Source organism: Nipponia nippon, unplaced genomic scaffold (genome assembly GCF_047370975.1).
Source record: "Nipponia nippon isolate SJK-2023a ecotype South Korea unplaced genomic scaffold, ASM4737097v1 scaffold_6, whole genome shotgun sequence".
Classification (NCBI taxonomy): Eukaryota; Metazoa; Chordata; class Aves; order Pelecaniformes; family Threskiornithidae; genus Nipponia; species Nipponia nippon.
This window is the reverse complement of record NW_028262380.1, coordinates 21,015,264-21,039,857: the sequence shown is the minus strand read 5'-3', so window position 1 is coordinate 21,039,857 and position 24,594 is coordinate 21,015,264. Positions and strand designations below refer to the sequence as shown.

The following is a 24,594-nucleotide window of genomic DNA, read 5'->3' as shown; positions in this document are numbered from 1 at the left end:
TCTGACACCTAATGGAAGTAAATTGGTAAGGTTCCACTTTTATTTCTCTCCCAAAAGGTATTAGCAACATCTATATTTGCATTTTAGCTATTTCCAAATATTTTAAATAAACAAAATAATGGAAACACTGTCTTTCTAGGTCTTCTACATTGTTTACTGTTCTTTAATCAAAAAGAGTAACAAAATAAAATCAAGTTGTAATTCAACTGATCTGATCATGATTGTTTTCTTACGGACCTATTATCTACAGTGATAAAAGTGTGTGCATCTTGAAAATCAAACACTCACACGTACCTCAGCCGTTTTAGAAAATGTGTTAAATCCCTAACTGCGTATTTATTACTATTTCGCAACTATCACTATTTATCAATATTTCTCTATGAAAAGGATTCATATGTCTTTATTGAAGAGTTGTACTTCAAAAAAGGATTTGAAAGAGGATCTACTGGTTTTGGCTGGCATAGAGTTAATTTTCTTCATAGTAGCTGGTATGGTGCTGTGTTTTGGATTTGTAACCAAAATGGTGTTGATAACACACCAATGTTCCAGCTATTGCTGAACAGCACGTAGGCCTTTTCTGTTTCTCATGCTGCTCCACCAGCGAGTAGGCTGGGGGTGCACAAGAAGCTGGGAGGGGACAGAGCTAGGACAGCCAACCCTAACTGATCAAACAGATATTCCACACCATATGACATCATGCTCTGAATAAAAAAGCTGGGAGAAAGAAGGAGGAAGGGGGGACATTTGCAGTTATGGTGTTTGTCTGCCCAAGTAATCTTTACACATGATGGAGCCCTGCTTTCCTGGAGATAGCTGAATGCCTGCCTGCCAATGTGAAGTGGTGAAAGAATTCCTTGTTTTGCTTTGCTTGTGTGCATGGCTTTTGCTTTACCTATTAAACTGTCTTTATCCTTCTTTATCACAAGTTTTCTCACTTTTGCCCTTCTGATTCTCTCCCCCATTCCACTGCGGGGGAGTGAGCAAGCGGATCAGCTGCCTACCAGGGTTAACTCACCCCAGAGGGTATGGATGCATAATACTCTTTCAAACAGGGCTATGAAATTTTGAAACTAGTAAAGATAGGACTTCTCCTACTCGTTCCTAAACTATTAGAAAAACAGTCCTTTCCACATAGAGCTAAAACTATTGGTTACCATAAGTATTGTATACACTTTTATAAAATAATAACCAATGAAACTGGTTTAGACAAACATACACATAGATACACCTCTGTGGTTTTTGCATTAGTAAACTGATAAGAGTGACTATTTTCAGGCAGTAAATTGTGGCATTACATTTCACATCACAGAAGAAAAATTGTTTAATACAATCTTTGTCCCCAAATGCTGAAGACTGAAACCCAGGACAGCAACATAAACTTACTGGAATAGGCAACGATATGACTGAAAAAGTAACATAACACGTTGAATATCTTGTAAAAGAATACTGCACTGTATTTCTAGGCACAGCTGAGTTAAATACAATTTTATCCTTACCTCAGATATTTTGGTTAGATCATATTCTGGAAGCATTATTTTTTACATATTTATGTGGAGTTTTTTTATTTATTTCAAATGGGATATATTGGTGAAAAAATAAAAACAACGAAGCAAAAATATTTTTTCCTGACACCAAAAATCCTCATTTAATCTTTTATAGTCCAGTTTCTCTTATTCTCCTTCAATATGCTTTAAGCTCCTTAGCTCTATACTTTTCATCTTCCTTTCACATTTCTAAGTACTAAATATATCTCTTCTTCCTGAAGATCTCGCTATCTCTGCAGCCTGTTGTCTTTCATTGCCAAACTGCCTGCCAGTGTCTCTTCATAACAATATTTTTGTAACGCGAAGTGAAATGACCTATAGCTACACTTCATCTTCTTCCCAACAAAATCAAATTCTCCTCCTTGACATATTTCACATTGTCTCTCTGTTCTGCAATATTCACCTACCTGCCACTGTATCCTACTTCTTTCATGGTTGGAGAATTACCTCAGCATTTTTTTATGCATGTAAAATGTCACATATACAACATTATTATTAACTTTGATGCAATTACAAATTTGTGTTTTTCCTAAGGTATAAAACCTAGAAAATGTACAATAACATTATAGAGTGTAAATCTCAAATAGTCTAATCAGAGACCTGATATGAACAGTAAAATTGGTAACAACCAACCTGTGCTTTCCTCATATAAGCTAATGGTTCTTTCATATGCTCAGGCGGTGCTGCAGGATGACAGGGTGAAGGAAACCTTAAAGAAAGCATATTTTAAATGTTCAGATTTTTATTTTTCTTAGTTAATCCTGTATTTGTAAACCCAAACATAACTTCTTTCCTGACAGCGCTAGTAAAACCACTGTGTATGTTGATCAAGAACTAAAAATAAGCGTTATTTTTAGAAGTGTTTCTTCCTCATCCTTTCCTATGGACACAAACAATATAAAGATATGTAAGTATTAATAACATTTCAACATGAGTTCTTCTTATATTAAAAATAGTACTTCCTCATAATGTCACAAATTTGTAAAATAAAATCAAATAATTCTATGAACAAATCAGGTATTTTAGAAGTGTATCCTCTGCACATCGTGTCATCTTTATGACTCCCTGGAACTTTTACTATCCAGAATACTGTATTTTTTCAAGAGACAATATATTTTTTGGAGGATTTCCTTTTAAAAATCAATAGTGAACATGTACATGTCCAAAGCAATTAGAACTTTGTGGTGTTGACCTAAGCAAAGTTGAATATCCATTCATAAACTGCATTATGCCAAAATATAAAAGCTGGAACAAAACTAAAAAAACCAAACCAAAACACTAATTTGTCTTCCAGTAGTGCACATTATTTCCAATGAGTTATTGCCAAACATTTCATCCAACTTAATTTTAACTGTCTCAAATGTCTTTCAGGAAACAAAATTTACACAAAGCTTCTCTTATAGTTAGCCTGAATTTTCATTTGTTTATATGTATTCAATCAGTTCCTATCACAGCATTTTGGGAAACCTTCCCCAAATTTCTTCCCATTTTTAACTGGTAAAGTCATTCTTGTACTTGCTGCTAATTTGTTCTGGACAACTCTGCCTATGTGTAAAATGGAATCAATACTAACAGATTTGAGCAATGCTGTTTCTTGGCTTTTCCACAATGCTCATGAAATCATGGTATTCTTAGGTAATTTCAATTTTCCAGGGCTTATTTCTGTGAACTCCAAGAAATCATAAGCATTAGTCCAAAAGACAGGTAAATATTTTTCCCTTCAAAGGTATGATGAAGATGAATCCTTACTAACAGATACATTTACAAGTATTTTGCTGAATCGAGTCCCTCGTACTACTAAGACATTGTTCAAAACTGGTAACTCTAATAAGCTTATTTAAGTTAGCACAAATAGATTTGCATACACATTTCTTATTATACAGTTGCATTTATGGCTATACCTGTTTTGAAATTCACCTTTCTACCTTGCCAGAATGTAAAGGCAACTTATGCTTTCCAGAAGTCTAATCCAAAGTTCACTGAACAATAATAAAAAGGGAATTTCACAAATTTCAGTGTGTTTATAACCATATCCCAAGCATGATAAGCACTGATCTGATAAGTCTAGAGATCCAATATCTTAATTATTTTTTTTATAAATAATACAGCAAATATGTGCAATGCTGTCATAAAAATCTGAAAATAATTAAAATTCATTTGCAGCAACTACCTCAGCTACACAAGAATTACATTATGACTGTTGGTACACTTTGGAAGTAAAACAACAAAGAAATTACTAAAGTAACGAGAAATGTGGTAATATTTGTTACAGTCATTCTTTAAAATGTACTTAAGTCCAATATTTTTACTAGGATGAAAAAGAAATAATGGCACTTTAAAAACAGAAATTAAGCAGGCACCCTTGGTATGACAGATCTTGCAGATAATAGTAACACAACCTACACCTGTATACACAAATGAATCAAAAGTAAATCATGTGAGTAGAACTTATTAAATAAAAATACTAAATAAACTCACACGTTGAGTTCACTATAAACAGCATTCTGAAGCTTCTTTTCCCAACCTGTTAAAATAAAAAAATAACCAGAAGACAACTTGAGGAATTAGTACTAATGGAACATGAATCAGAGGTTGCTTTATAGTCACTAGACTTTTCCGTCCTGTCTCAATTCATGTCTACCTACCAGACAGACAGGAAGAGATGAAGAAACCTTAACCTAACTCAGGTAGGAAATATTGCAAGTTGAGACCTGTATGAAGGTTGAATATCCTTTATTTCCATCTACTGCTCAAATAATTACAACACAGTTTTGGTTAAATTATTACAACACAGTTTTGGTTAAATTATTACATGATATTTTTTCAAAGCCATCATATTATTAAAACAACTATAAATATTAATAGACATGACATTTCTCATTTTTATAAATCTTATATCACTTATTATCAAATCTTCACATTATAGTTACATAGCCTACAACTTCCAACGGAAATTGGAAATTTAACTAAGGGTAAAACTTTCAAGAGTACCTCCATGAATGCTAATTTCCATTTTCAGAAGTGACTGAACTCTTGTATCATTCAGAACTTTCAAAAAAATTACTAGTATCTCATAAAATGATAAAATCACCTCTTTGCATAGTATGTTTTATCAAAATGGTGCTGGAATCCAAGAATTTTTTCCCTTTTAATTTTCTCTATCTCATTTAATAATCTGGAATCACTGAATGTCTGCTTCTGGCTACTGGCAGTGACAAGATACCAAGCTACACAAACTACTATTTTCATCATGTATGTCACATATATTCTTACATAGATCTATACTATCCAAAATTTATCAATGAGGTATTACAAACCTGATGCCTTCAGAAAATCCTTAATATCTTCTTTTAGTGATTCCAGTTTAATTTCTGGTTTGTGTAGGCTAACCTAATATGAAAAATAAATAAACGAATAAATAAGCATCAAGCAAGCACTAAAAAGAAAGTAAATTGTGTATTTTAGGTTATGAAACAAGAAACATACATGCTTAAGGTTATACACAAAGCAAACTGCTTATTACTAACTTAACAATGGTAACTGCAGCCAAAAAAAAATCAGCCAACTTTTTCCTCACTTGATGTCTTTGCATCAGTGCTAAAAGCTGTACGTGTGGAAGGAGAGAGAAGGGAGGAGGAGTATCCAGTGACATCTGGTTGATATTCTGAGCAAGTACCCCACCTACTTCGCACAAATGCTAGACTCTACACATTAAAGGATTGGTCATAAGGTATACAAGTAAATAACTAGAAGCCACTCACTGTATTCTACATGAAAGAATCAAACTAAAAATGTTCCATAACTTCTCACTTAACCTCCCACAGTTCACCTCTTTCAGATTGGATATGCCATCTTCAAACTTCAAATAAAAACTGTGGACCAAACATTCCTCACTGCAGCTGTGACTACCAGGTTATACAGCCTCTTGTAATGAAAGGCACGACACAGACAATTAGGCACCAACCAGTTTTACAACTGTACCATGACACTACCACGCAAATGTTGCTGCAGATTTTTCAGCAACAGCAGGAGCAGCTGCTATAGCATCTCCTTCTTCTATAGCTAGACCAAGAGGAGAAAACAAATAGACCACAAAGGTCCAAAAGGACAACAATCAGAAACTCAGGGGTTTCTGTGAAGTGACTTCTAATACATATTTTCCTAAACATGGAGTGTGGCAATAGCTGATTAACACCAGAGGATAAAGCTAGAGGTTTAGAAAAGAATAGCAACCCTGGCTGCTATCTCAAAAATAACACTGGGAGATCCGTGTGCAACTTACTCCACTGCCGTGACAGCTCAAGGCATATGTTAGAAGCATATGGCCACATCATCTACCTAGAAATGTGAGATATCTCTTACCAAAAGCTACTCAGCAATATGCTGTAGGCATATCAGCTGCTGATTCTATTGCAGTAAGTTATACTGCTATTAAAAATAAACTTTCACCAGCTTGCGCAGTTTGCCGGCCCTAACAGCACTGTTGACAGCATGGCATGCTTTAGGTCCATGACACACAACTAACAAACTCCACAATCCTATCATTTGCCTTACACTTTATACACAGAAAAGGGTATTTGCTGTGCTGCACAGCTTGCTGGAAAAGGTCTAAATTAATCCACAATGCAGAGTTTTAAGGAAATCTTTCCATTTTCCCTCATTGAAAGGGGGAATGCCAATAATGCAGAGACTGATAGCATCAGCGCTTCTGCTCTTATTTTAAGTCACTTTGCCACTACAGGTAAGGAGGGCTTTTATATTTGGTTTATCGACTCCAATAGCAAAGAGACCATAAGCATGCCTTCCAAGAAAGAAAGGTGATCACAAGCACAAACCATAAGGCGTGGTGAGTTGCATAACTCTCATGTCAAATGACAAACACATATTCCATTCAGCACAACAGTAAAGGCAGGCAAAGGATCATTGCTAAAGGCAGAGAAACAAAGATAGATTTTCATGGGAGTTCTTGGGCAGCTCACAAAATACCCTTTTAAGCAATAGCCTCAAGGAATATCTTATGAAGGATTCCTTCTGAACCTACTTTGATGGAAAGTACTACGTCCGTTTTGGACTGACGTACGTCAGGCTGAGTTTAATTTTTTCTGCTGCAAGGCAGAGGTTTTGTACCTCTCCTGTATGAATTTTATATAAAGCAACATCCATCAAACTGGGCAGATTGTGCCTTACTGTTCCTCAGAAGTTGTTGAGCACACTTTTGTAAACGCTCAATTTTGTCTTCTGGGTTAAATATGGCCAATTTTGATCCCAAGGTCCACAGGATGTTTACCTGTGGGGCCTGGTACATATGCTTCAAAATCCTTTTTAGATATGCAAAAAAACCCTCAGAAATACAATTCATTGACAGATGATGACTCACAACAAAAAAAAAACCCTTTACAATCTACTAAAAAGTGGGTTCATTGTCTTGACACTGTGAACTGTGCAAGTGACAAAAGTGCAATCGGGAGAATAGTATTTTAATTCTCTGCTGTTCACACATCTGTAAAATTTGTGAGCTTTTGGCTCATTAAGGAAGGTCTGACACTCATATTGATGATCCTTTTTTTTTTTTTTTTGTGGTTTCCTGGAAATTCTGGAAATTGATACAGCATATTGCATTAGAGGGGATAAAGGAGTTCAGTCCACACAGATGATTTCCCATTTTCCCTGTCAGCCCAAAAGATACAACAGAGGACTTTCTTGTGAACTGCTGTTCCCAACAGAGCCTGTTCCCCAGCTGCAGAACAAAAAAACAGTGACTCTTTTGTGTGCAGCAGGGTGGCAGTCCAAAAGGAAGCAGGACAGCACTTCGGGGAAAACTTTCTCCAAGGATTACATTAGTGCATCATCTCCACCAGTTACATTCACCTCTTCATGCCCATTTATTCAGTCCAGTTCTATTTCACTATTCCTAGCCCTGCTGCAGCTGCAGCAAATATTCTTATCTTTAACTTATCAAAACTTTTATTTTTAGCCTGTTTCCTGTGTCCTTTTTCTTCTCCTGACTGCAAAATGCCCTACTGAGACAAATTTTCATATAAGAAACATGAAACTTCTCCCCCAAATTATGGGGGCACTTATGTCCCCACTCGTGTCATTTCAGGATGCAACTGCCAAAGCCTCCTCCCATTTCCACTTTTCCTTTTGTTTACTTCTGGATTATGATCGATAGATTCCTACAGTGCTACACAGAGCTACAGAGCCACAGAAACTGTTACTGTTACGGACTCATTGCGGACTGGATATCTGCATACCTGAAAGGTGAAAGCAGACGGCAGACAGTCCAGCCAGTGGCTGCAGCCAGTTCTAACAGAGCAACATACGCTAGCTCTCTGTAATATAACCAAACAAGAAAATACTTATTTTGGCAGGTGAAAGGAAATCCCTTCAGAATTGCTTTGCCATAACTTAACAGAATGATACCTCTTTGGAATTTACACGGGTGTTTATGGGCACTAAATTGAGGAGTCAAGGAGACTTAGCAGAGCTGATGTTCCAAAATTACTAAACCGGGTCTCCCATATACTTCTATTTTCCCTTTGGACTAACTGGTCTAACTTATTTCTGTGTTGCACTATGCTGCAAAAACATTTAGGTATTTTGGTAGGGTTTGTTTGCTGTAAACTGCTTGATACAAAGTACTGCCTAAGTGTCATTTGCATTTTCATCCACTATAGTTTTTTGGTAGAATGAAAACCATGTTGACAAAATTTTATTTATATAAAAGGCATTACTATGATTTACACTGATAAAAATGCCTGGATAACGTTTATTGGGAAAAAAACACTTGATGAAATTTGTACTGATGAACTGAATTAATTTCCTGCATGATCAAAATGCAGCATATACCCAGGCAGAACTACTACAGACTCTCCAATTTCAATACACACATCTTGATGAACAAGTATCTTCCTTTTTTTAAAAAGGATCTGGTACTATCAGGAGGTCATCATAAGCAGGGTAAAGGAGAGTGAGCAATATAAGGGAACAACCCGTGAAGGCAAAGAGTGACAGCCAGACCAGGGAAGAAATCACGCTAGTCAGAGGCTCAGTCAGGCCAAGACAAAGTCCTGAAAGGACACAGGGATGAATGCAGTGTGATTCAGCAAGCAATAACAAATTATTTTTAATAAAAGTTAACGTCTACCAGTTTCTCTTCCAGTAAAACTGTCATTGTGCATAGTCTTACGGATAGGGCACTGGGGTTCAGGTGTTGGGTGTCCACGTTTATCTACAGTCTTGGCCAGCTTCTTGCAAATCAAGAAGCAACCGGCTGTTCAGACATTCCTTCATAAAACAAGCTATCATTACAGCATTTGTTGACACCCTCTTGTCCTTCAGCTGTACAGAAGAGAAAGAACAGTTTTCAGACTTTAAAAATTTTGCCAAACCTTCTAGAAGGTGGCTAAGGTACCACTAGCAATCCTTTGTATTTATGTTTTGTGCACATATTCTTTGCCTTCGATTTTGGTAAGGTATCCTGCTGAGATCTGGGCAGCCACCACCGTAAGTGATACTCTAAATGGGTTACACTTTTCTGTACTTGGATGCCAAGACGGAAGAAAATCCAGACACTCAACAATGATCTGGCTGAAAGCAAGCAAAACGATAGCACAGAGCTAGTTGGAAAAAGTTGGTGGATGTAGTAAATTGATTTGCAGAGCAAGTGAACACAAAGAGACAAATCTATTTGCAAATTAGCATCTAAATTTGGAAATGGCATTCAGTCATCATGACTGGAGCGGCATTGATCATGCAAGAGGACAGATGAGCCATCAAGGCACAGCACTCAAAAAAGTATAGGAAAATACTTAGAGGACAAGCAACATACTACGAAGAGGAGGCTTGACAGAACAAAGTGTTCCCGCATAACTCCAGTGTTAAACTATTTCTTTTCTCAACAAGAATAAACACTGCAGAGAAGTGATCCAACTATACTGAAATGTGAAACTGCATCAGGTGAACACATATTTTTATCCTGCTGCAAACAGTTCTGCAAATAACTGTACATGATCTAAATATTTTTACAGGCTATCCACGATAATTTATCTTCAAAGCCTTTTTGTTTTAGACAAGTATGTACATTCTCAGAGCATTTATTATTGCTCATTATGATTTTGCACAAGTGCACAATGTTTTTAGCTTTTATTGCTATTATTTTCCAAATTACAATAAAGCACACTACCCCAAATGTAGTCCAACTTTAGCAGAAGTAAATTCAATGAAAGCTAATAAATATTCACCTTTTCTCACATACTCCATTCTGCCGTAACTAGATTTTACCAGGATCAAGCCAACTTGTTAAAAACCACTTCAAGTACGACCACAACAATTTCAACATAAAACACTCTCTAAACACTTAAAATCCTACAAATTTAAGGGAATGATTTTGGTTTATATGTTTCTGGAACAGAAAGAGGAATCATTCTCATCATAACTAAGCAAATTTCCCTAAGTATGAAACCCTGATTACACTGACAGTTTTCCAACCCTTGTACATTTCTACAGTAACTACGCTAAGGGAAAAAATATTGTGAACTTTCTTATACAAGTAAGAACAACCTAGCAGTTGAAACAGAGACTTTCAATTAGCCTCACACAGGAATAAACAGCTTCAAATGTTATGTTCTCCCACAAGACATGCAGGATACATTTTTAATAATATAATTTTGATGTTTTAATAAATTTTCTAGGTTTTATTTTAATATAAAATTAGTCCTGCAAATAAAATACACACGCACAAGGTAAAACATATAATCTACATTATTAAAAAAAAAAAATCTGCGAATCAAGCTTGCATTGCTTCTGAACTCAATAATCTGATCAACGTATTCACAACTGCATTCAATTTAACATTCACTGCACTGCAAATGTTACTACTGAAGCATTTAAACCAAAGTACAAGCTCTATCAGGAGGGGATAGTAAGCCCTTTGTTAAATACAATGCACAAAAAAGAATCATTAATTATCTATGATGATTCATGAGCCTACGTTTATTTGCTAAGTTTTATTAAATAAATGCTATGTTTCACAGAAACATTCTCCTTCTTAATTCAATCTTTTACTTAAGTCGGGATCAGTATCAATTTCTTTTTTTAACCTTTGGAGAAAAATGTAACGAAAATAATATCCTCAGATTTCTTGCAGACCATTCACTCCACATAAATTATTCTAAGATGCTTATCTGTACTCCTTTTAAAAGCACACAATCGGGTAACACCCCAGCTGCAACATTCCTAGTGCTCCCAAAGGAAGCTCCTCTCCTTTTTTGCCCCATTTGAAGTCTTGTGAAAACCCTTACCTCTCACTTTGGTTAATATTTTCTTTAAACCCTTCTGGTACTAGTCACAGGTCTGTTCAAAGAGTAATGGCAGAGTCCTCTCCCCTGGACAATCATTCTGATTATGACACACCCTAGCATATATCCTCTCCACACCTTGTTCATACCTTTAGGTACCTCCTAAAATCTTTTCTCACTCCCAAACTTAATACTCAATTGCCAGAGTGGCGTGGGGTGTCAGGAAAACTCAAATTACCACTTTTAGCCTACTTTGACAGCTATCATCCTGTTTTTCTAAAAGTTCTCCTTCAAGTTGTCCCACTACAGACATACCTATAAGAAACAAATCTGAGAACATCTACACAGAAAATGCCCAGAGGATTCCTTGTATTGTGAGTCTTTCTTGTTCAATTTAAAACATAATTTAGAACCTTTATCTTTCATTTTATTTTCACCTCCTGATTTAGAAAAGTTCTTTAGGAACAAACTACTGAAGCTTTTGATTGGTTGGTTTTGGTTTTTTGTTTTCCGTTTTTTTTTTTTAACTTGTTATTTGCCCCTGGCCACTAGAGGTTCCAGGCAATTCAGAGTCAGACTGATTTCTATTAGAGGTTTATGGAGGACAAAAATTAAGATTGAGTAATCTTAATTAATTAATAAAGTCTGGCTTCCTTGAACCATGATGAAAAACAAAGTTTCTGAATTGTCTGAAAATGAAAATGTGTTAAAAAGGTAGCACTTTTTTCATGTCTCTGAACTGTTCCATTTTTATTGTCAGTTCACTGACACAGCTTTTCCCTAAAACAAAATTTTAGCAAGACTTCACAAACAAAATTGCTTTCAAACTGCATTTTGTGCTTGAAAATGTCCATGTCTCAGTTTTTCTAACCACCTCTAATTTTTACCTTAAAAACATTTACATTTCAGAAAGGGAAGAGAAAAAATGAGACAAAAGCAAACAAATTTGGTTACAAACTCACACAGTGAAAGCTGTGCCTAAGAAAGTGAGATCAGCTGTCTCCTCTGATACCCCAATAACCCCAGCAGCAATTCTACACGTTGAAAAGCTACTATCTAATATTTCGGCTCTCTGTAACTCTTACTCTTTCCTTTCAAACACAAGACAAAATACGCTCAGAAGAAATTCCAAAGCAAATGACTTGCATATTTACACTCTTTCCTGCATTAATCTCTTTGTATTAACTGCAGGCACATTATCAGTATACCAAAACTCAACCTACAAAATCAATGTAACATTTATTTTCCAAATTGTCACTAACAAGCATATGACCCTACCTCTACTTCAGTCCTCAGGACAAAAATGTGATTATCTTGGTATCCACAGAGCTAAAGCTGTGACAGCAAATCATTTGGTGCCCATACCAAACTTATTTCAAAGAGATTGTGTATCACAGTCCTTGACACTAGCGCAGGCTCTCAGTGACAGCCAAGCATAGCGCTGCTGTGATCACTTCATAACCACAGGGCTACTCTGTCAACTCTCACAAATAATGTCAGGATATTGTGTTTACCCCAAAATTCTATTAACTCGTGAAAAAACCTGTTCATTTTGAGCTCTCCTTCCTACACACTGAAAGAGATGGATTTATAAAACAGACTTTTTGTTAAAATACTGTCTGTGATTAAAAATTTCTCTCAAACATTTCAGGCAATATTATAATGGACCCTAGGATCCATTCTGACTCCCATGTCTTCAGAGAGGGTAAATATTTTTGAGGAAGGAGTATCAGCAATGTCTACAGTTTCTACACTGACAGATCAACAGCAATCTTTGTAAAGGCAAAATGCAACTGTAGTATAAATACCCAAAACAATAAGTAAGTTTTATTCTGATGCATTGCCTCAACAGATTTCTCAAAATACAGTATGCTTCCCAAAAAATAGCTTAAAAATTGTATAAAAAGGGACCACCTATAGATCAATATGGCAACCAGTGCAGACTAAGCATTGTTCAGAAACTGATCATTAACCAGCAGACAAAAAAAACACCACGTCCTGTCAATGAACAGGAGTTCAGGTGCAATACATAGCAATAGCAAAGATTTCATATTTGATAATGCAACTACAGAAATACCCCATGTAACAGGAGAGAAATCAAGCATTCATTTAATACAGAAAGTAGCAAAATTCAGAAACCTTCAGAACTCTGTACAGCTGCTAAGGGATGGAGCAAAGATAAGGAAGTCACTGGTAGGGCCTCTGCAACTGCATACTATAGCAATAATATGACTATACAAGCATTAGGACTATACAAGCATTATAAACAAAACAAGTCTATACTGTGTATGAAAGAACATAAATGCACGCAAGGTCAATTAAAAAAAAAAAAAAAATCAAGATCAAGGAGAACATACAGATTCCTGACAAACAGGGTGTACATTTGGCCCTATTAATTTAAACTACGAGCTCCAAAAGATGACTCTTTACATTGGGAAATCCTCTAGTTGATGTATTTAAAAACTTTCCAGTCTTTCAGATCACTACACTGAACTATAGCTCTGATTTAATCTTCTATTACAAACTCTTCAAACGCCTACTCTAAGAATCAACCTGAATATTTGTTGCTCCGTTTATTTTCTTTCCCCTTAGCACTTCATATGACCAGGATAATCTTCTGACCTATATATCCACGTTTTTTTTCTTCTCCAAGAAATCTGTAAAACAGTGTTCTGCAAAGCTATCACGACAGATTTGGCTGTGGTCATTACACTGTATTTATTTTATAGGTTACCTTTATGCTTTAATTATACAGAGTTTCTGGCCCTTTCAGACATCAAACACCACAAGGGAAGTGCACAGCTAAGGTCCTCAGAGTGTCCACCTGTACAAAATGGCTGTACAAAATAGCCATCCACCAGCAGCATTTAAACACCCCGCCAAGTCCTGAGGACACCAAGCTTCCTCGTGTTTCAAAACAAACATGCAAACTATCAAATGACTGTGAAATCAGGCCTCACAGGAGACAGAGACAAAAGAACGAATGCAGAGGTGAGTACATACAGGTTTTATTATAATCAGTAACGGAGCTGTTAAAGGAGAGTCCTTTTCTGAAATCCCATCACTGCCTTTACTGGAGACAAGGTCTTGAATTTGACTCTCCTCACCTCATGTCAGGCTATCTATTTGGGATGCTGAACTCCCCAACGCTTAGCAGAACACAACACCTATACTCTTTGATAATTCCAGCCCCCTTCAAGTCATGCACATTTGCTTACTCACATATTTAGAGAGCAGTCAATCAATAGGAGCAAAGCAGACATTTAAAAACGCATTTAGAGACCAAATCAACAAATTTAAAAACAAAACAAAAACTAAAAAACAGAAAAGACACGCAGTGATGTCACTTGCTGTGGAAAGCTTTAAAGACATTCAGAGAAGAAAATCATGTTTCATTTAAAAACCTAACAAAACTAAGGCAGATAACAGACATTCTACCCTAAAAAAATCTGTACAATTTTAAGCACTGTTTAGAAAAAAGAAAAAAAAAACAAACAAGGTTTTTATAAAACCCAAACCAAAGTATTTCAGTAACGCACAATAATCATTATAGCACCACTACTATGTTATTACGGTCATGAACACTGACACAATTTTAATCTGAAACATCCTAAATGAAGTTCAGCTGAAATTTGAAAATCTGGTTTTGAGTGCAGATAAGTTACTAAATAAAAAAAAGCAACGGTTTTCCCAGCTACAAAAATGTACTTTAATGTGCGTTTTTCATGTATTTTGACTTCCTTTCACCAAATCCTCATTTTCTCAGGGGCACTCTGGAGGAGGAAGGGGCGGGGGGGGGGGGTGGGGGGTGTATTTAAAGCTTTCCAAATTAGAGATTAAAAGACAAAGAGATTAATTTTAGGAACTATTTGAAGCAGTGAGATTTCAAGAGGATAGTCTTCATGTTCACTGCGAAATCCTTCAGTCCCAGGAGCTGAAACTATAAATACAGCTCTAGAAACCAACCAGCCGGCTCTCCGGCCCCGTCGAGGAGGGTGGGAGGGAGGGGAGGCCCCGGGCCCCGGGCCCCCTGCCCCGGCGAAGGCCGCACGGGCCGGGCCGGGGGCGACGGCCGGGAACAAAGCGCCGGGGAGGGGGAGCGGGAAAGGGAGGCGGGCCTGTGAGCACAGCGCCAGGTCGGGGCTCACCCGGGCCTGTCGCTCCAGCTGGGAGTGGAGGCTGGAGCCCTTCAGCCGCTGCACGATCCGCGCTATGGTGAGGGAGAGCCCGCTCTCCGGGTCCAGCATCGCGACGCCCCTGCCCGCGGGAGGGCTGCTGCACCGGACCGCTTTCGCGGCGGCACCCCTCCTCGGTAACCGGCGTTACCAGGCAACTGCGGTAGCGGAGGCGGTCCTCCGCGGCGGCATCCGGGTGGAAAGCGACGCATCACTGAAAAGTTCCTCCCCGCCGATCGTGATGTGAGCGGCGCGCCGTGCTCTCCGCTGCCCGGAGTGGCGCAGACCCCCGCGGCCCCTCGGAGCTCGGCCCAGGAGGCCGCACGCTGTCCCCAGAGCCGGGGAGACAGCCCCAGTGGTGCCTTCAGCTGCCGCCTCTCCCCGGGCACCTGGCAGGCTTCCTCCAGCCCATGGGCCGTGCGCATTTTGGGCTGGATAACGGTTGCCTAAAGCTCTGGTGAAAATCTCACGCACTTCTGTTTCCTACATAAACGTTTATAATGTATCATTGCTAGAAAAGAAGTCGGAAATAAGCGTAAGGAAAGCCTATTTGTGGGTCTTGGGCTTTGGCCACACAGCCTGCGTGCCAGCAGCTGCCCACGCTGGTGTGGGAGGCATGCGGCCATGCCGGGCCTGCTGGCTCTGCCCCTCGCTTCCCCGGAGCTTGCCGAGAAAAGAGCCCTCGTCCCCGTCGTCTGCGCGACGGCTTCGCCCCAACCTGTGTGTCCAACCGCCCACCTCGCAGAGGCGGGTTGGCGACAGCAGCCTACCAAGGTGTGCGGAGCTGCTGTCCCTTGCTCGTCACCACCTGCCAGGCCAGGTGGACTGCAGCCGGGCATTCCAGGTCTGTCTCAATAACAAGCTAAATAATATCTTACATCATCATTACTTACGGCTTAATTAACCTGCCTGGCTTTGCCTTGGAAAGGACTAAGCTTTCTCTTACAGTCAGCTACTGCACCTCAGCTGAGCTGCTGCAATCAGTGGCTACGAGGCACTGTCTTCTTGAATTGCTTCTCAGCTAGAGCTGACAGTGAAAGGTCTTCAAACCCATTTCAGTGCAGACAGAAAGATTAGCTCAAAAACATCTTTAGCTGCAGTTTAAGTGGCTTTGCACTAGTATGATGTAGCAAGATTCGTATTACAGCTTGAGAGACAGTTTAAAAAGCTTCTTTTTAGGGCCTGAGGTATCACATCCAGATGGTGTGAACACCAAATTCAGCCCCAAGGCTCCTTTCTGTGTGCTTGCTGAGGAATACTAGTTGCCCAGTACTCAGGTGAAGTTTTATGGCACTCTTGAATATTTTATGTCATGGTTTAACCCCAGCTGGCAACTAAGCCCCACACAGCCGCTCGCTCACTCTCCCCCTGGTGGGATGGGGGAGAGAATCGGAAGGGTAAAAGTGGGAAAACTCGTGGGTTGAGATAAAGACAGGTTAATAAGTAAAGCAAAAGCCATGCACGCAAGCAAAGCAAAACAAAGAATCCATTCACTACTTCCCGTCGGCAGGCAGGTGTTCAGCCATCTCCAGGAAAGCAGGGCTCCATCACATGTAACAGTTACCTGGGGAGACAAACGCCATCATTCCGAACATCCGTCCCTTCTTTCTTCTTCCCCCAGCTTCATGTGGTGAGCATGACATCATATGGTATGGGATATCCCTTTGGGATATCCCTTTGGTCAGTTGGGGTCAGCTGTCCCAGCTGTGTCCCCTCCCGGCTTCTTGCGCACCCCCAGCCTCCTCGCTGGTGGGGTGGGGTGAGGAGCAGAAAAGGCCTTGACTCTGTGTAAGCGCTGCTCAGCAGTAACAAAAACATCCCTGTGTTATCAACACTGTTTCCAGCACAAATCCAAAACATAGCCCATACTAGCTACATGAAGAAAATTAATTCTACCCCAGCCAAAACCAGCACACACTGTTTGCTCAGCATGGTGAGGCATTAATTCAGGCTCAGTACCAGGAACCAACACAGCCCTCACTTAAGCAGCGCAGCTGTGTGGCACTCTGTACATCTCCTTGGGTGATGTAAATGCAAGGAACTTTAATCCACTTAGTCCTCCTGGGAATATCTATGTCTATGTGCATCAGTAACAGGACCATGTAATCAAATTCTCACTTAATAAACTAATTTACTAAGCTGAAATACTAATTTTAAAAGTCCCAGAATAATTAATAAATAAGCTAAGAGAGTTCCAGGAGGTAACATGGAAAAGCTGATCATTGCCCTCCAAAGCCAAGCATTAATATGCGTTTTCAGTTCTGAGGATGGCCATACCTCTGCAAAGCAAAGAATGTTTCAATATTTTGAAATGTCAGGTTGTAAGTTTTTAACTGCTGTAAGCTCTGCAGGTGAGTGACGCAGATGTGAGGAAATGAAGGCAGATGTCATCAGTTACCTTGCTAGAAAAAACAACTAGATATAATAGGTATAAAAATGCACCTGAACTCATCGCTCTGCAACCTCTTTTGACTTATTTGTGAGCGTATCTGGGTAAAATGAAGTTTAAAGAGGAATGGTAATAGAAGATCAGAGATAAAAGTTCTTTAACCAACTGTAGAGAAACCTGAAAATGTTGCTTATGCGAAATCAAAACACTGAGGAAAGCTCGCTTCTCAGTTTATGGAAAGCATGGGAAAATCAAATGCCCAGTTGTCTACCAATGCCTTGAATATCTGTTCTGATTTACATCAAGTTTTCTGTCAGTTCTGCGCTTACATGCATATACAAGCACATTTTTTTCTCTGTGTATTGGGAATTGATGAAATATTTGCCTACATTCCCAACTGAACAAGCATACAAAGTGTAATAGCTTTGTGTGCTAGTTCATAATAAAATTCTGCAGAGTTCACATGGAGACAGTACCTCTCCTGTTGTGTGTTTTTTTTGCTGAGGAGGATCATTTGTGTAGGAACTTTACCTGTTAAGACAAGCACATGCAGAAAACCATGGCATGCCACTAAGCTCTGCAGCTCAATGTCTGTAAGTCCAGGGTTTTACACTGCAGCTGCAAGTAAGAGAGGAAGCCCTACCCCCTTGCCTGGCACAATCCTCAGCAGCATTTTCTTTTCCAGTTATTGGGGGAACCTGTGAACTGCCATCGGGACGGCAATCTTATATTCCTTTTGGTGAGCGTGTCACTTATCAGGACTGCTTGATATGTGGGGACTCAGAGGTTGGGTATGTTCCTACTGGTAGCACAGCATGGTGTTTGGCTGTTTTCCGTGCTATGATTTGCCGGCACCACGTTCAGCCAGATGGCAGGTCGTGGAGCGGGACAGAAGCCATGACACCTTGCTGGTTAGAAGTGTGAGTTCCCCTACTCCTGGGGAATGTGAGGAAATGATACATCAGGTGAGTTTCATCTGCAATGTGTAAGACTTCACAGGTCTGCAAAAGCGATCCTTGTCTTCTATAGGTCAACAAAACAGGAGAAAAAGCTAATGTCAGCTGCCGATGAGTAATTTCCTGCAGTTGACTACCTCTGCTCCAAATCTGCCTTTGTTTGTTACCCTCTGCACGTGCACATCTGTCACTCTTCAGTCCCTGTTTTTTCAGGCTATTTCCAGTCTGGTTTCCTTCCTCCTATGCACTGGGTTTCTCTCCTGTCAGTTATGTCTCCAATATGGGTAGGAAAACTTACTTCTTGTAAATACCAATCAAAGCTAAAAAGCAAGGCAATATAAAGAGATAATCTTTACAGCATCTCACCGAGTGCTGTTAACTGCTTCTTGTGTATCCTTACCATATCCAGTTAAGAAATCTTATGCTTAAGTACATGCTTCTTTTTTGTTTCCTTACAAGGAGCTTACTGCATAGCAGCTTGAGAAATACAGGGTCATTGTTAAAAAATATCTCTTGATTAACAAGCACTGGCAGAAATCCCAACCCACTCTTTAGCCTGTCCCCCTGGTATCACATAACAGGTTTAACTTGGTTCATGTGATAAGTGTTTGACAATTACTGCTTTTTCATCGTGATTTACTTTTAAATTGCAAGTAAGCAACTGCAGTACAGTCAGCGTAGAGTGGTTTTATGATGTCCAGTACCACATACCGAAGGTAGCTTGCTGCTTATATCAGAAGGTCTGGTGTAGGTGTCATTGTTTTTCTTTTGTTCGGGTTTTTTTTTTTTTTTTTGTGGTCTTTTCCTCTCTTCATTTCTGTCCTACCACCCTGAACACCAACTCTCTTCCCCATTGTGTCACACCTCCTTTTACAGCTGCAATGCTCTACAATGTTATACCTTTCTTTACTTTTTTTTGTGTCAATTTACTGTAGTTAGCTATAACTGATACTGGTATCCCAAGAGTCTTATATTTATCTGCCACTGCAGGTCTGGAAAGCATCAAGAATTTGGCAAGGGAAAGTGAAAATTACATAGCCAGTATCTGAAATATTTCACCCATATTCTCTCCTTCTTTTCCCTGGTGGGTTTTAGATTGAGAAGAGGAGAGGATATGGAGCAACAGATACATCATACTGTCATTTTTAAGGCCATATGTGAGACAAAATACATTATAATGCTTCCAAACGATTCTGAAGGCCAGTGTATTTCCTGGAGTATAAAAGCAGGCAGTGAAAAGGAAAACCACTCAAAGGAAGCATTGAGAGCCTGGAAGCTTAGGTTTTTTCCCCACAACTATATTAGTTGACTTAATAACCAGGACTGTCTGCAGGTATCACCAAAGGAGGCAGTTGCCTTGTATAACAGAGTAATGGGTGAGGGAGGTCAACAAAACCCCAGCAGTGTCAACAAAATCCCAGAAGTCCCAATCCCAAAATCCCAGCACTCAACAAAATCCAGCACTTTGAAGCTGCTCCCAAGACACTCTTCCCCTAAGCAATTCACAACACTCATGCTGCTCTGATTTCACCTTCATCTTTCATTCTCTTGTTGCTAGAAATGCCAAGTCATGAAGTCTCCTCTTAGGGCTGCTTTCGCTGCGGGGGGAACAGGGATGGGGAGAGACTGGAGGGGAGACACTGCGCCTTTACCTGTGCTGAGGGTGGGTGCATTCATGCAGTCAGTGCTGGCAGGGTAAGGGAACGAGTTACAGCGCGGAATAGGGCTAAGCATGCAATCATTGTCAGTTATTACTGTAGATAAGTGACTTTTAGCTTTCCTTGGCACCCTGAGTAATAGGGGATTAATGCTGTCCAGGGGGGACTACACATTGCATTCACCCTGATAAGGCATCACAAATTTTGTGTATATCTCCAAGTTCCTTTTTTTTGTGCTACATGAGGAACTGCCAAGAGAATGGCAGTGTGTGCAATCCCTAATGGCAGACTGGGTCATCTGTAAGGATGGCTGTGTCCCAGCCAACAAGTGCCACAGAAACACAGGTTTAAAAAAAAAAAAAGAAAAGCAACAATGTTTTTTTTTTTCTGCCAAAACAAAAGGATAAGACATTAAAGAAAACAAAAAAAAACAAAACAAAAACAAAACCACACATACACTTATCCCCCCACCAACCCTCCAAATTTGCCTTCCTTCAGACAGCACAGCACGGCATTTTTATCTCCTCTCAGGTAAACTGGTATTTTTTTTTGTTTGGGTTATTTTTTCATCCAAAAAGCTACTCTTGTCCAGACCTCCATTTCTTCTTTCTCCACTTGGAACCATTTTAAGTCATGAGGGTTTCAAATCCATAACCCAGATCCTCCATCTCCATCCAGTTAGCAGAACTTCACCTGCGAAATAAAGTGTCAGGTTCAAACAGCTACTGTCTGGATTTCTCATGCAAGCAGGTTCTTTCAGAGAAGAACATATTCAGTCCTTTGCTCAGTGTGCTCACTCTTTGTATTAGACTAATGTATGTTAAACTTTAATCTCAGTTATAGGCCAATCCTGCAAGCTTACCTTTATAACATCCACTGGTTTCCTTGTGTAATCAGTTTGTAGCTGATAACAGTGAGGTGTAGCAAAAACTAGAAAAGCAAGAAAAGGAAATTTCTGTCAGTGACTCACCCTCATCAATTTTAAGCTTTATTTAAATTACTGCCCAAAAAGTTACAGTGCATATTTTGGGAAGTTTCAATACTTTATTTACAATAATCAGCTCCTGTGGAGTAACGAGATTTCTTGCCCAAATACCACTGATGCAATCTGAAGAATGTAGGAAGCTTAGATAATGTATCTTCACTTATCAGGGCAGAAAACATCTCTTATTACAGACTATTGCTCGTGAGAAGTAATATATTTTATCTAATATGTGGCTGAACTTGAGAGCTAGACTTGACTACCAATGATGTCAAGGATTATCCCTCTAGTTTTAGGAGTTTCACATTGCTTCAGTTCTTGATTTTAGGTGATTTCCTACCAGACCTTGGCTTTAGATATAAGCCTCCCTAGAGAGGATCACGTATCTCAGGTCCTAGTATCTATTACGGGTACTTTGTAATAGCATTGCTGAGTCATAGCAGCAACTGTGAGTTATCAGGCATGTAAAAAAATGACATGCACAAAGTCCCTAGTTTTTCTAGTATTTTTAGTTTTAGTCCATTTTTCATGTGTTTTATTATTAATCAAGTGGCATGGGCTTTAGCAGTTACCATTCTGTATCTTCTTGTTCGTAAAATCCCATGTGTACATTTACCATGACTATTAAGATACAGTTACGCAGATGTAGGATTTCTTGGGCTTAAAACAGAAATGGAGTCTATTGATCTAGATCCATTTTGAAGAGAAACACATGCTGAATCACAAATACAGTTTATATACTGAGTAGTATGTGCACTTCACACATGACATATATTTTATATCTTAATTTTGAATTATATGTTTACCTATCAGCAAGTCTGTTGGGAAATTTACACAACTCTTGTACATATCCAATCCTTTTAAAAGACATAATTCAACATTCATGAGCGAACATTTTCCCAGTACACATGTAATAGCTTACTTTAGCCACTTCTCTTAAGGTTCTTACAAATTTTAACCAATCGGTCTGTAAGCAAGAAATGCACTAAAAAGAGCTCTCGTAGGAGATTCTTAGTTAACATCTCCAGGTCAGAGTTTATTACTATATAGGTATCCTAGGGTGAGATTCTGTGTTGTCTTTTCAAACCTACTGATTTCGGTGAGGCTATGTGATGTAAATGCAAGCAGAACTTGGATTTTGTCTGTGACAGGAAGTATTCCCTTTTTAAAAATATCTAAAAAATGTGTGTGGTGGAGTTCTATACCTACTAGTAAAAATATCTGATTTTCTATTTATTTATTATACAGTATTGAGTATTACTCCACTGAAATAGCTTCTTGGTACCATATCCTACTTAGAATAGAATCATGGAATCATTTAGGTTGGAAAAGACCTTTAAGATCATCAAGTCCAATCATAAACTCAACACTGCCAAGGCCACCACGAAACCATGTCCCTACTTATTGCAGTAGGGGAATTTGTCTTCTGTGGAAAATGTAATAAATGTTTTAAGGTAGTCTGTTATACTTTTGTTCGCTGCCTGGAATACATACAAATTATTACAGAGTCGTGCCAGTGTGTGTTGCAAGTCTTCAACAACCAGTAGATCACCTTGAATACATTACTTAGTGTCTAAATCATAGCCTTTCTCTTCTTAATCATTAAGAACTATAAACTTCAGTGCAGAACAAGGATCTCTCCCTCAGTATCAATTCTAGGCTCTTTTTATTCCTCAGATTAAGATTTGATGACAAAGTGAATTTATCCTTTTTCTAATTTTTATGAAGGATTAGTAGGCTGATTGGTTTCCTTGTTTGCTACATTTTCAAATAGAAGATTCAAAAGTGAAGAATAAACCCAGAGGATCTAGAAACTCTTGTTGGGTTTTTGTAATTCTTTCCTGGTGGTTATGTAGGTGGAAGATAACCAGATACCCTAACTGTTAAAAGGAAATCTCCAGTTTGGGTCACAGGGATCCTCACTTCCATTACTAGGATTTTTCAGATATCCTTTGCCTTGACTTCTGCTTCCTTAGCTTGATGTCTGCTCTGATAAAAAGACAGCTAGAAGTGCTAGTAAGATAAACTACAAAATGCAACTGCTGAATGAACTGAACGTAGCAAGCAGAACCTTCATAAGTTTCTCACAGTTTTGTCTCCACTGACGGTGCTTTTCTTTCCTTGGACAGACTAATGCTTCACATCATCGAAAGGGAGCACCAGGCACTGAATAAATATCTTCACCAGCTATGGAACAGAGTCTCCTCTAATAGGTCTCAGGCAGTGGCAGGGGTCTGAAGAATTATATATTGAAATACTTGCAATTGTCCTTTATTAGTTCAAAAGAGATTAAGTCAAAATGTAAAACTGAGCCCTAATTTCTAAACACAGTTTCTCTGTTTATATACAGGAATAGGTTATTGCAGCAGATGATCTGAAAAGATTGAGTACTAATGCTGCCTGTTACAAGAATTGTTATGCACATATGAAACGCAACTAAATAAACAGGTTTTAGTGTGGAAATAAGTTCATAATAAGAACACGCACAAGAATTCAAAGCAACCACCTGAAAAGAGTAAAACAATGAAGTGGAAGAGCAAGCATATGTAAAACACAGCTTTGAAGGCTGGATACAGAGCTGTTGAATAGCAGGCTACCCTGCTCTAGCTAACCCCCAAAACATAAATTTGTATACAAATCTCCTTAAAGGAAAAATGGCACTGAAATATTGTACCCAGCTTTAGGGAGCACAAAAAAAAACAGATGATGTGGTTTCAGATGAAGCTCTGCATGTTGAAAGCAAAAAAATATTAAATATACAAATGCAGTCAGGTTTTCTATTTGCATCCCTGTTTAGAGCTCAGTAAAGAAATCTTTCCAATGCACAATGAATTTGCTAAATCAAAAAAGTGACAGAGGTACTACGTAAAAAAAATTGTATTATTTTATTAATTATCAGGACTGAATCTTATAATCTATATTGCAACATATTCCCAGAAATACCAGGAAGCAAAATTAGAAAATTCTAATTGACTATTCACAAAGGTCATAGTGCTAAAGGGCTGAAGAAAGTTGGAATTATTTGTATTCATCGCAAAAAAAGAAAGTGAAGAGACAAGATACGAAGCTAGCGAAACAATTTAGCAGAACTGTAGAGATTTGCCCTAGCTGGGGCGATCAGTCATTAATGTGAGTAAGCAGTCATATAGCAATGTAATTAGAGAAATATGTAGTGTCAGAAGAATAACTGTGATACATTAGACAGCTAAGGTGTGGAATATTTTAAAGCCAGATTTTCCCTGATCCAGCTCCAGGAGTCCACATGCCGGAGCTGAAGATCGTCAATAGCTTGCCATAGTCCATCCTCCTCAGTGGGATGCCTCCTTACCCTCCCTAGTGACTTTTTTCATTGATCGCTTTTGGTCTTCATAGGAAGGACCCCTGCGGCCAACATTCCTACCCACTGTTTAGTAAAAGGGCATATTTTCTGGAGCAGATGGGATAAAAGGTGCTCCCAGCTTAAATAAATATGTGGATACACACTAGTAGCCAGTGGGGATAAAAATTTCCTAGTCTTTGTCTGAAACTGCATTCAGGTTTGCACTCAGAGAGAGTAGGGCAAGGTGAATTTCTGCTGGATAGAGTGTATAG

General features: G+C 38.9%; 1 protein-coding gene across 3 annotated transcripts in view; it reads right to left on the bottom strand.

The window, feature by feature from the left end:
* TBC1D19 (TBC1 domain family member 19) overlaps positions 1–15,162 on the bottom strand; it is a 52,169-nt gene extending 37,007 nt beyond the window's left edge. For all 3 annotated transcript variants that reach the window (XR_015699676.1, XM_087736493.1, XM_087736494.1), the window contains exons 1-4: positions 14,992–15,162; positions 4,862–4,934; positions 4,023–4,068; positions 2,178–2,253 (exon numbers count right to left, since the gene is read on the bottom strand). Coding sequence is in view for 2 of the 3 variants with exons in the window: in XM_087736493.1 (XP_087592619.1) it covers positions 2,178–2,253; positions 4,023–4,068; positions 4,862–4,934; positions 14,992–15,090 (294 nt within the window). In the remaining variant the exon portion in view is untranslated. The remainder of the gene's footprint in view (positions 1–2,177; positions 2,254–4,022; positions 4,069–4,861; positions 4,935–14,991) is intronic.
* Positions 15,163–24,594: the final 9,432 nt, after the last annotated feature.